At 30.7% G+C, this 11,472-nt stretch overlaps 1 protein-coding gene and 1 pseudogene across 1 annotated transcript; one reads left to right on the top strand and one right to left on the bottom strand.

Annotated features, from left to right (window-relative positions):
• The first annotated feature begins 1,936 nt into the window (after positions 1 to 1,936).
• LOC125583389 lies at positions 1,937 to 3,545 on the top strand (annotated as a pseudogene).
• A 2,066-nt stretch (positions 3,546 to 5,611) lies between these two features.
• Positions 5,612 to 8,543, bottom strand: LOC125583916. The gene has a single exon (XM_048751478.1). The coding sequence runs from the start codon at positions 7,747 to 7,749 to the stop codon at positions 6,589 to 6,591; it is 1,161 nt and encodes a 386-aa protein (XP_048607435.1). The 5' UTR covers positions 7,750 to 8,543; the 3' UTR covers positions 5,612 to 6,588.
• Between the last annotated feature and the right edge of the window lie 2,929 nt (positions 8,544 to 11,472).

Here is an 11,472-nt window from a genome sequence, read left to right on the forward strand (position 1 = left end):
GGATTGTTAAGATCCAGTTACATAATGTTAAAAAGAAGAAGATCCAATTAAATAGAAATCGAACTCTGCATTGGCTCGGGACATTTCATATGTACGGCCCCAATTATGAATTAGGATTTTCAGATGAAAGAAGGATCAAATGAGTTTGATATTCTCTGTTTCAAATCAGTTGGGAATTTCTCTATTGTTTGTTTAACGAATTTGAGAGATTATAAAGTAAGAAAAAAGGATCGTGGGCAAAGAAGAGAATCATGGATTGTCTCAATAAAACTGTTATACAGTTTCCGTTTTTTTTTTTTTTTAAATTATGGTTTAAGCATTATTTTGTTTAAATGATTTTTTTCTCATAATTTTATTAACTCTTTTTCCACATGGCAGTCTTTGATTTGTCAGGCGACTTGCGCTTTAGTATATAGAGGATGTGATCGTTTGAAGGATAATGTATTCTCAGAACACACCTCCATGATAAACACTTCTATGTAAATTGTGTCAATTATGTTAGCGATTTTGCATATGAGTATTGTGACTGATGTTCCAAGAGAGAAAGCGTATCATCTCAAACCGAGATTGTTGGGAAAGGTAATTTGTTTATAGATGTAATTGGATAATTGACATCTAAAAGATACATTTTAGTACATAGTACCAAGCTGTTATTTTAAACCGTTTGAACTCTAACTTTTTGAACTAACAAAATAATCATGCTTAACCTATAAGCAGTTCAAAGAGTTATGTATCTAAAGGATACGTTTTATCAGATATAAATGATACGTTTTATTAGATAGTACCAAACAGTCCTTTTAAACTCAAATAATGTCATGTTCTGAATTTTACACATTGTATTGACCTTTTTTCCTTGCGGTGTGTATTCAGATAGCAGTATTGAAGTGCATATATGAAGTAATATCAACCAAAATTAAGAAAAATCTTTTAAAAGCAGAGATAATCACATGAGCCTCTCTTGAACATGACAAACAACCAGTAGTTTTGTCAGGCCCAAATTTTTTAAACAGGTTTTTTACTTTCTATTTTCTTATTATTTAATTTCACCTGATGAAAAATTTGAATCACAGACTCTTGACATGTTAAAATTTATATTATTTATTTGTGTAATGGTGCATAGGTTTCAGTGAGACCGACTTATCCTTCTTCCAAGAAAGTAAATGACTATGACAAGCTTGAAGCTGAAGTGAAGAAAAATAGAAGGATGATAAGGTTGAAGGAGACGCTGCTTTGAACAAGTTCTTCCGTGAGATATATTTGAATTCTGATGAGGATATGAGGAGTGCTAGAGCAAATCATTTGTGAGTATCTATCTATCTATATTCCTATTTAGTCTTTCTTCTTTCATGGAGATTACAATGTTTTGGCATTTTGATTAACTCTTTTGCAGTTTTGCACAATCAACAGGTGGAATCTATTGGGATAGTGCTTTCGATAGACTGGAAAGATGTTGGTGCTAAAGAAATCGAGAGCACTCTTCATGATGATCTGGCCCTCAAGACATGAGAAATATGATCTTTTATGATGTGTGAGTTTTACCTTAATCTAGACAGAATTCGAAGCCTTGGTCTTAAGGTCTGGTTTCACTGCTTTATGGACTTAAGGTACTTTGTATTTTCCATAACTCATATTGTTTATACGAAACACTAAAATTTTTAATCTAAACGTTCTAATGTATTCTTTGTTCATATAAATATGGTATAAATATCAATATGTAAAATCGAATTTTTCTTATTAACCACATACATGTAATATAAATATTATAGAGTTGTGAATATGTAATTATCAATTTAATATTAATGTTAACGTCCTTACATGCGTGCATGCGGTCTATCTAGTTATAAATAAGATTCTTTGCAGGAAAAGCCGTGAACACATGGCTCTACACAAACGGATAAGACAAAAGAAAACCCTAAACACCGATTCTCTATAATAAACCAATCTTAAATGTCTTCGACTGTTCACAGGAAAGAACCCTAAGAAAACTCGCATCTGGCTCGGAACGTTCGACACCGCTCAGCAGGCGGCGCGTGCCTACGATGCTACAGCGCGTGAGTTTCGCGGCGCCAAGGCTAAGACGAATTTCCCGACGTCTCTCGAGCTTAACGTGAATGATGGCGGTTACTCCCGTAGTCCTAGTCAGAGCAGCACCGTCGACTCCGCCTCTCCGACGGCGGCGAGATCGGTTACACCTCCGCAGCTCGAGCTCAGCTTAAGTAATGGCGGCGGCGCGTGTTAACAGATTCCCGTTGCGCGTCATGTTTTCTTCTTTAACATGACGGTGTACCCACTGGCTGCTACGTGTGGGGTCCAGAGCGAGTCTGATTCGTCTTCGGTCGTTGATTTTGAAGGTGGAGCTGAGAAGAAATCCCAGCCGTTAGATCTGGATCTTAACTTAGCTACTCCAGCGGAATAGGCTGTGTCTTCAGTCGATAAGGCGTCGCGTCTTTGCTAATTAAGAGAGATTGCGTTCTCCTTGTAGTTTTTTTATTTGTTTTCTGTCTAAAAATTATATCATCCGTTTTTAGAAGAAAATAATCATCCTAATGATCGTTATGTATATACTATCGACGTATTATAGCATAAGAATGAATTTATGTTACGGTCCTTTTTCCTGCAATTGATTTCTCAATGTCGTTCAAATGTCAATAGAAATGGCGATTAATTTTAATATTTCCCTGAGTACGTTGTACCGAACATAATAAATAATTTCCAAAGACCACAATTCTTATTTTAAAGTATAGAAAAAATAAAAACCTTTTTATTTTTAATTGAATAACTAATTTTTTTTTATTTTTTTTTAATTCTAAAATGATAGTTAGAAGACATGTGGAAGGTAAAAGTTTTGAAGAGGTTGTAAAAATCCTTCTTTTAGAACTTTTCTTCGCTCTTTCTCCTAACTTTTTTTTTATTTCTTTTTTTTAATAGTGAGACTCTAATTAAAGAATCTCCATTGAAGGTGGTCTTACAAAACAAAAAAGTATACAAAAATATAGAGAAATTCTCAAATATAGCTTTTTTATTTAATTTTCGTCAGAAAAATAACTTTTAATGAAAAAAATGACCAAAATAAGTTTTATTAAAGAGTAAAAATGTGTTTTTTGGGAGATATATGGGGGATGTTTATAATACAACTAAATAATATTTTCTAAAAATTGTATGCAAATTTTAAAAGTTATAAAATATATTTTGAAATGAATTCTCTATTTGATTATTTCAGATAATAAATTTATTGTACCGATATTGAAATTATATAAGTAACTAATAACAATTATAACAAAGTAAATTGTATAAAAATATTTATATATTAATATTTTCAGAGAAAAAAACTTAAAATAAGAATATAGAATTACATTATATATAATATTGATTTATAAATCATATATTGAAAATATTTATGATTATAACAAACTTATACATTTATAAAATATATAACATATCCGCACGGTCAAGCTCTAGTAATAGTTAAGTTACAACTACCCTTAGATGCACGTATGAACCAAAAGAAGACAAAATACATATGTTGACCTTATTACTAATCAAAGTTAAAAAAAAAAGCCATACGAGTATACAACAACATGTATTTATTTAACAAAAGATATTATCTCTCATATCAATAGGTCTAACTCATTGTATGTTTCTAAACAAAAATAATTATTCATCTACACTAAAATTGTAATAGCATTGATTATTACAAAACTTATAATTTGAAATGCATAGCATAAATACAATGTGTTTAGTTTATATAACAAATCAAATACTTTATTCTTTTATTTACTACTATAAAGTATATGAGAAGTTTAATTCATTTTTAAAAAGTATTATAAGATTTTATGGGGTTTTGTCAGATGAGCCGGTGTTAGTTCACAGGTTAATAACGAGGGTTTTGGGTCTTATTGGATTTTTAATTAATAGTTTTTCAATAAAACAAAATTTTATGGAAACATATTAGTTGGTAGAATCTCTGATAGAATACTACATGAAGAGAATAAGTCAGTTGTAATTATATACGGCAACTGGGTTTTGCGGTTTGACTGCTAGTCCATATCGAATATAAGAACATGCATTGCTTATATCTTATCTCATTTATAAACCATATATGTACATTATACTAAAAGGAGTTAAATAATTTGTAAAAATAAAATGCCTTCTTCGCACCATTTAAATGTATATACATTATTATTTCTCATCATTCCATTTCAGTTTGGTATATTGTTTTTTTTTCAGTTTTGGTTCGGTATTTTGGTTTTGGTGTTTTGGTTCTAGAAATTTAGAAACTGTTCAATTATTTACAAAAATTGGTTTGGTTTCAGTTGAGTTAGTTTGGTTTGATTCAGTAGCAAAGTTGAGAACTGGAAAATATGCAAAAAAAAAGTTGGTCAAATTTAGTTTCGGTGGTTAGATTCTGGTTTTTCGGTAATTACGGATTTATAGATAAAAATATCATATAATTTAGATCTTTCAGTTGAAATATGGGATAATTCAGTTTTTTGGATAAAAAATATAAGATAATTCAAATATTTTTTAATATTTTGAATAAAAATATACTCAGTAATTTTTTTTTAGGTAATTAGGTTTTTAAATAGTATTTTTAGGATATTTAGTTATTTAGAAATTGAATATGTTTAATATTTGTAATTATATAATTTATATTTTCAAATTCAGGTATCCATTAGGCTCTCAGTTTGGTTTCAATATTTCTTTTTGAGAGATGTATAACATGTTCGGTTATTTATGAAATTCTTTTCCATTTTGATTTTTTTTTCAGTTTGGTGGTTCCAAATTCAAGTATCCATTAGGCTCTCAGTTTGGTTTCAGTATTTCTTTTCCGGAGATATATAACATGTTCGGTTATTTATGAAATTCTTTTCCTTTTTGTTTTTTTTTTACAGTTTGGTAGTTCAATTTTGATTTAGGTCTTTCAGTTTAAATATTGGATAATTCAGTTTTTTTTTGGATAAAAATATATAAGATAATTCAAATATTTTTTTAATATTTTGAATAAAAATATACTCAGTAATTGTTTTTAGGTAATTAGGTTTTTAAATAGTATTTTTTTAGGATATTCAGTTATTTAGAAATTGAATATGTTTAATATTTGTAATTATATAATTTATATTTTCAAATTCAGGTATCCATTAGGCTCCCAGTTTAGTTTCAATATTTTGGTTCGAGTGATATATATATGTTCGGTTATTTATGAAATTCCTTTCAAATTTGAGTTTGGTGGTTCCGAATAACTGGCTCCCCCCCCCCCCCCCCCTCACAGATCTCAAGGTTGCCTCACATCTGCTTATGATTTTTATACCACTCCATTCCATAACCCCAACGATCAAAACTAGACTGAGATTTTTTTTTTTTTTTTTTTTTTAAAGGGGTCAAAATTGGCTCATAACTTTTGATTGAAACCCAACATTGTTAGTACATCTATCTTATACTGATCATTGAAGTAACAACTTTTGATGTGTAATTTATTAGAAGAACCAAATTTGATCTAGTTGATGAGGACCCCAAAGATATAGAAAAAAGTGAGAAGATATAAGATGGGGTCTTTGAAGATCGATCACATTAGCTGGCTATGGGTCCTTTCACAGAACACAAGTGTTGTGAGTTATTGAGATACTAATTAATTATGTTTTAACTGGAACTCTATTTTCACATAGCATAAGCAAAAACAGATTATAGTTTGATTTTATGATTTTGTTTTAACTGGAACTCATAATTTTTTTGATTTTATGTATGATCTAGTATGTATTGTACTTGAGTTACAAATTCAACTTACACCTTTTATATACGTTGTATGAGTTTAGTATGTTGTAGTTGGAACCAAGTACAAAACCTGATATTGTAAAATTTCAAACCTTTTTTTGGAAGATAAAAGCACAATTGAAACTAAGAAAATAAAGTATATTTACCAAATATATATTATATACTAAGTAAATTCATTAAATATGAATATAAGCTACATATATTTATTTATAAAAATTAAGTAACAAAAACTTATACTATTAAGACATTATTTACCAACATGAAAATTTCAAATAATAAATAATTATTTTGTAACATTGATTTTAATTTTAACAAGTGAATGATCAAAAAAATAAAAAATGAAAAATAAAAAATAATAATTTATAAAGAGTTTAAAATTTTACTTTTGCCAGTGACAAGAAAACCACCTAATAGAATAATATAAACTCAAAGTCCTACCATTCATTACAGAAGCTTGACATGTTTGAGTTGCATCAGTTTTCTCTTATCTGAGAAAAAAAAAACTGATCCGGGATCAAACCGGACTCTCTTCAAATTACCGCAAACTCATCGCTGCTCAAAAATTCAAACATTTTCTCTAAATCAAGATCAGCTAAATCAAGATCATCATTACCCAATTCTCCTGCAGCAGGTAATAACAGTTGGTTGTTGTTGTTGCAAAAACTTTAAGAAACCCCAGATGATGATGATCATCATCATCTTCTTCTTCTTCTTCTAGAGTTTTATTTCAAGAATCTACTCACACAAGTGTACGTTGTAAGTTATTGAGATAGTAATTAATGTTGTCTTAACTGAAACTCTATTTTCACATAGAGTAAACTAAAACGGATTATATTTTGATGGCTGAAAGCTTTTAAAGAGAAGACAGACTCTAGACTCAACCCAATCCCAAACTTGATATTCTATATTTTGAGGTGGAATAAAGTAAGGGGCCACGACTCTTTTCGTATAACCTGAGATGTCAGAATCAGCAAGCCTGAAAAATGCAATCTCGGTGTCCTCCAAGATATAGACTTCGTTAGGTCTCACATCAGGAAAAGAGCTTGCACGGACACAGAATGCTTCAGACTTTGAGATGAAAATGGTGAGATCTCCAAGGTGGCGAGTGTACAATGCATTTCCCAAGGGAAGTACCCTAAACACCATTACAGCTTTTGTTTCCCAACTGGTACCACCGTTCACGCTCTTTCTGAAACACTTGACCAAAAAGGTTTCACCTGTGGATTGTGATTCCACCAAGTGTTCGGTGGTGAAACAGGTATCCATAACCTCACGTTCTGCTTCGCTCAGCTCGGGAAGGTTACGATATCGCAACACCAGAATCTCGGGTGTGTGCTGGTCTTTGCAGAGATCCCATGACCCAATGAGTTGGCCTCCAGCTCCAGGTATGCGAAACATGTTAAGTTTCTCGGAAAACATGACACGGGAGGAGAAGAAGCTAGGGTTTGCGATCCTGATGTTGAACCACTTGGACTTGCTGCCTAGAGCAGAGGAGGGTCTGCAGTAGCTGAGTTGGGGTCCCAAGAACTTGACAGCCACGACACAATCTTCGTCCTCTGGAGACGGTGAGGACAAGGACACGTTGGTGACGATTTGGGTTTGGCAATGAGGCACAGTTACAAGAGGAGGCAGGGAGATGCGTTTTGGATTTGCATCAGATGCAACCGGGTTTAGATCATCATGGAGACGCAGAGTGCCAACGCCATGCATCAAAGAAGCTACCCAGCCATGAGAGGACCCGATTGTTGTTACCTCTGCATCGTTATACACTAGCTGCTCAGGCGCCTTTTTTCTCAATCTAGGATGATTTTTCATAGAATATGCATATTCGAGTAATACATGATCTGCCCCACAAGGATCCGCGCCATGGATGAAACAAGGAGGGGTTTGCACCATGGAAGAAGAGCCGCCACCAGAGGCTCTTACCAACACAGGTTTCCGAATGAAGAGCTTCGGGGAGTAGCCGAGAAGGAGAGACATGAATTTTAAACAATAATAAAATGAAACAAAACAAAGAAGAAGAAGAAGAAGAAAGAACCGTAACTCGAGAGATGTTCACATTATCCCCACCTAAATCCTTTTATAAATACAGAGCAAGCAACTTGGCCACCAAGTTTTCCATTAAAAATAAGAAATAAAATAAATTTCCATATAGACAGAATCTCAATTGGATGTCGCTTTAATGATAGTCAGACTCTCCACTAATTTAGGAAAATTAGCCTTTTATTTAAGTAAATTAACATCAATTTTGGGTATTTAAAAGAAATATTCTTGGGTTCACCTCTAGATGAACCAACCAATGAAAATTGATTATTTTATATACATATTTTTTAAAAAGGAAACATAATATTTAGAACTTATTTTTTAAAATAAAAGGATAAAAAATAAATAAAAAATATAATAGCAATTAAAAAGATTTTTTTTAATATTGTTAAAGTCGTTCGTACTAAACTCTATACTCTAAATTTTAAACACTAAACCCTAAACCCTGAATCTTTGGATAAACCCTAAACCCTGAATCTTTAGATAAACTCTAAACCCTTAGGTAAAATATATAAAAATAATAATAGCAGCTGTAAAAAATAATTTTAATGTTGTTAAAGTCGTTTATACTAAACCCTAAACTCTAAAACCTAAATATTAAACCCTAAATCTTTGGGTAAACTCTAAATCTTTGGGTAAACCCTAAACCCTTGGGTAAAGAGATATTCCAAGGGTTATGAGTCTATCCATGGGTTTAGGATTTACCCAAGGTTTTAGTGTTTACCTAAGGGTTTAGGGTTCCATGTTTAGGGTTTAGGGTTTAGTATGAATTTTTTATTTATTTTCTATCTCTCTATTTAAAAAAATAAATTCTGAATATTATGTTTCCTTTTTGAAAAAATATGTATATATAAAATCACCAATTTTCATTGGTTGGTGAACCTATAGGGGGTTAACCCAAGAATTTCTCTTTATATTATGTAGTTACATATGTGAGATGCGATAATGGAAAATACGTGTAAGGTAATATTCCCTTTTTAAATATCTAAAATCGGTTGCATGTAAATTATGGTAACTAAATTATGGTTATATAAGCTATTAAATGTTTATTATTTACGGTATCTTTTTCTTAACTGATTCTCCACTTTTAAGGGAAATCTTACTAAGATTGGAGTATTAATTGCATAACAAACCATTAAAACGTCATTAATGAAATAAAGAAATCATGGTTTAAATTTCAGTGGCACAACTTGGTAAATACTAAGATAAAATAAGGGTGAATTCTCAAATGTACTTCAATTTTAATAGTATAGATTTCGTACATACATTGTGGAAGCACCGTAGCTTACTAGTTAAGGTTTAAAAACTTCTACATCTAGGTCTGAAATTTGAATTCCAGACTATGCTGCATATTACAGGAAATCCAGGTTTTAAGTCCTGAAGAGAGCGATTTATTAAAACAATTATGCAGACTACAGAAGAAAGGCTTACAAGAGATCTTCAACATGATGCAAGTAAATCTGGTTAGACGTGGATCTTCATAGGACTTAGGCATAGGTCCTCATAAGGCAGGTAGTATTGTCGGTTGTCGAATCGTCTATGTAATATTTCTTATATCATAATTGTAATATCATAATAAATGAGCGTTACAAAAAAGATTTCATACACAAATCACAATAGAATTTTTTACATCAAGAGGCACTTTATCACTTTTCAATTACATCTAAAGCCACAATGCACTTATAAGATACTTTCTCATGAGACCTATAGAGAGAATATACAGATTTGCCCTTAATGAGAAGAAAATTAAATCTTTTTTAGACTAGAGGAAAGAGAAAATATATTTCTTTATTATTATTTAATGTACTTCTTAATATATTTTTTTTGCTTATTTTTAAATTAAAAATACGTATAACAAATTTTGTTGATATAATAATTTTTTTTTATTCTCTATAATTTGATATTCACTTTGATATATTTTTTGGTTATATTTTAAAGTATATACTTGTACATGTATTCAATGATTGTGTTATGGATGAGTGATATGCGGATGGTTGAAGACCGTGGATAACTACATGTAGAATATAAGCATGGTAAGATACATGTGGATGAGTGTGAGAAGATATGGACGAATAAGCATGGATGGGTAAACATGGACGGCTATTTGTGGATGAGTAAATTTATGATTAGAATTCAAAATTTAGCATACTACATATCTCATGGTGGAGGATTGTGACGAGCTCGAACCACTGCAGCTTCACCGAGCTCATCCACGACGATGTTGAGCTCGGAATCCATGGTGTGGCTCACCGGGAAGAGGAGCTGGCTCGTTTTGACCGATGGTTTTGGAGGAGGAGCTGACTTGTTTTAACTTTTTGGTTTGTTTAGCTTTGTTTTCATCATTCAAGCTTGTTTTTTTTTCTCTAGATATGTTTGTGGTCGTAATTAGTTTGAAGTTATTAATCAAAATAGAATTTTCTAGAAAATAGAATTAAAATCTATGGGTTAACCCCCATACGAAAATATTTAATTTTTCGGTAAATGCTCTATATACTGAAGCTTATGATTTTTAGTGTAGTTTTAAAATTTTGAACACATTCGATATTTGTATTAATGTATATTATACTCTCTTTAATGGTACATAGGCATCGTTTAAATTTTTTGTCAATTAATTTAGTAAAACTTCATAATACTCCCAAAATTGGTTGACTAACCACTATAAAATCTATATTCTCTAGAAAAACGGACACAACAGAGGTTCTAAACATTTTTGACCTTCATCATATGTTAGTGAAGGATTCAACTATGCATTAAAATTGAATTTTTATTTTTTGAATTTTTCTCAAAATCTATGGGTTAACCCCTACGAAAATATTGATTTTTTCGGTAAATGCTCTATATACTGAAGCCTATGATTTTTAGTGTAGTTTTAAAAATTTAAACAAATTATATTTGTATTAATGTATATTAAACTCTCATTAATTGTACATGGGCATCGTTTAAATTTTTTGTCAATTAATTTAGTAAAATTTCATAATACTCCCTAAATTGGTTGACTAACCACTATAAAATCGCTATTCTATAGAAAAATGAAGACCACAAAAGTTTCAAACTTTTTTTACCTACATCATATGTTATTGAATAATGCAACAGTGCATTAAAATATAATTTTCATTTTTTTGAATTTTTCTCAAAATCTATGGGTTGATTGAATAAACCCTACGAAAATATTTAAAGGTTGATTGTGTGTAGTTTTTAAAGTAGTTTTTGGTTTTTGATTTTCTAGAATCTATTTTTTAACCAATAATGATTTTTACAAACTATTTTTCCTATTTTCTAGGGAAACTAGTTTCTGATTCATTTTACCTTTTTCTACTTAGAAACCAAAATCTCTTTTTTTTTTGGTTTCTCACGAGCAAAACCATAAAAGTATTTTTTTAAAAAATATTATTAATGTTAGATAAAATTGTAGTATATAAGACATACACTTATCATTCTGCAAAGCCCACAAAATAAACGTAAAACAACATCACTTTTCTAAGCAATTGGAGTTATATCTTCACTACTTATAGAAACAATTAAATTTTTATAAAGATAAGTTAATTTATTAATGTTTTAAACAATATTTTGTACCATACATTTTATATAAAATTAATTAAAGTTGTATTTTACAAAAATGTCATTAATTAAATTTGTTAACTAAAGCATAATATTTTGTCA

The sequence above is a fragment of the Brassica napus genome, chromosome C3, assembly GCF_020379485.1.
Source record: "Brassica napus cultivar Da-Ae chromosome C3, Da-Ae, whole genome shotgun sequence".
In the NCBI taxonomy this organism is placed as follows: domain Eukaryota; kingdom Viridiplantae; phylum Streptophyta; class Magnoliopsida; order Brassicales; family Brassicaceae; genus Brassica; species Brassica napus.

Coding starts and splice junctions, on each gene's coding strand:
- LOC125583916 (XM_048751478.1), bottom strand. CDS start 7,749: ATGTCTCTCCTTCTCGGCTACTCCCCGAAGCTCTTCATTCGGAAACCT.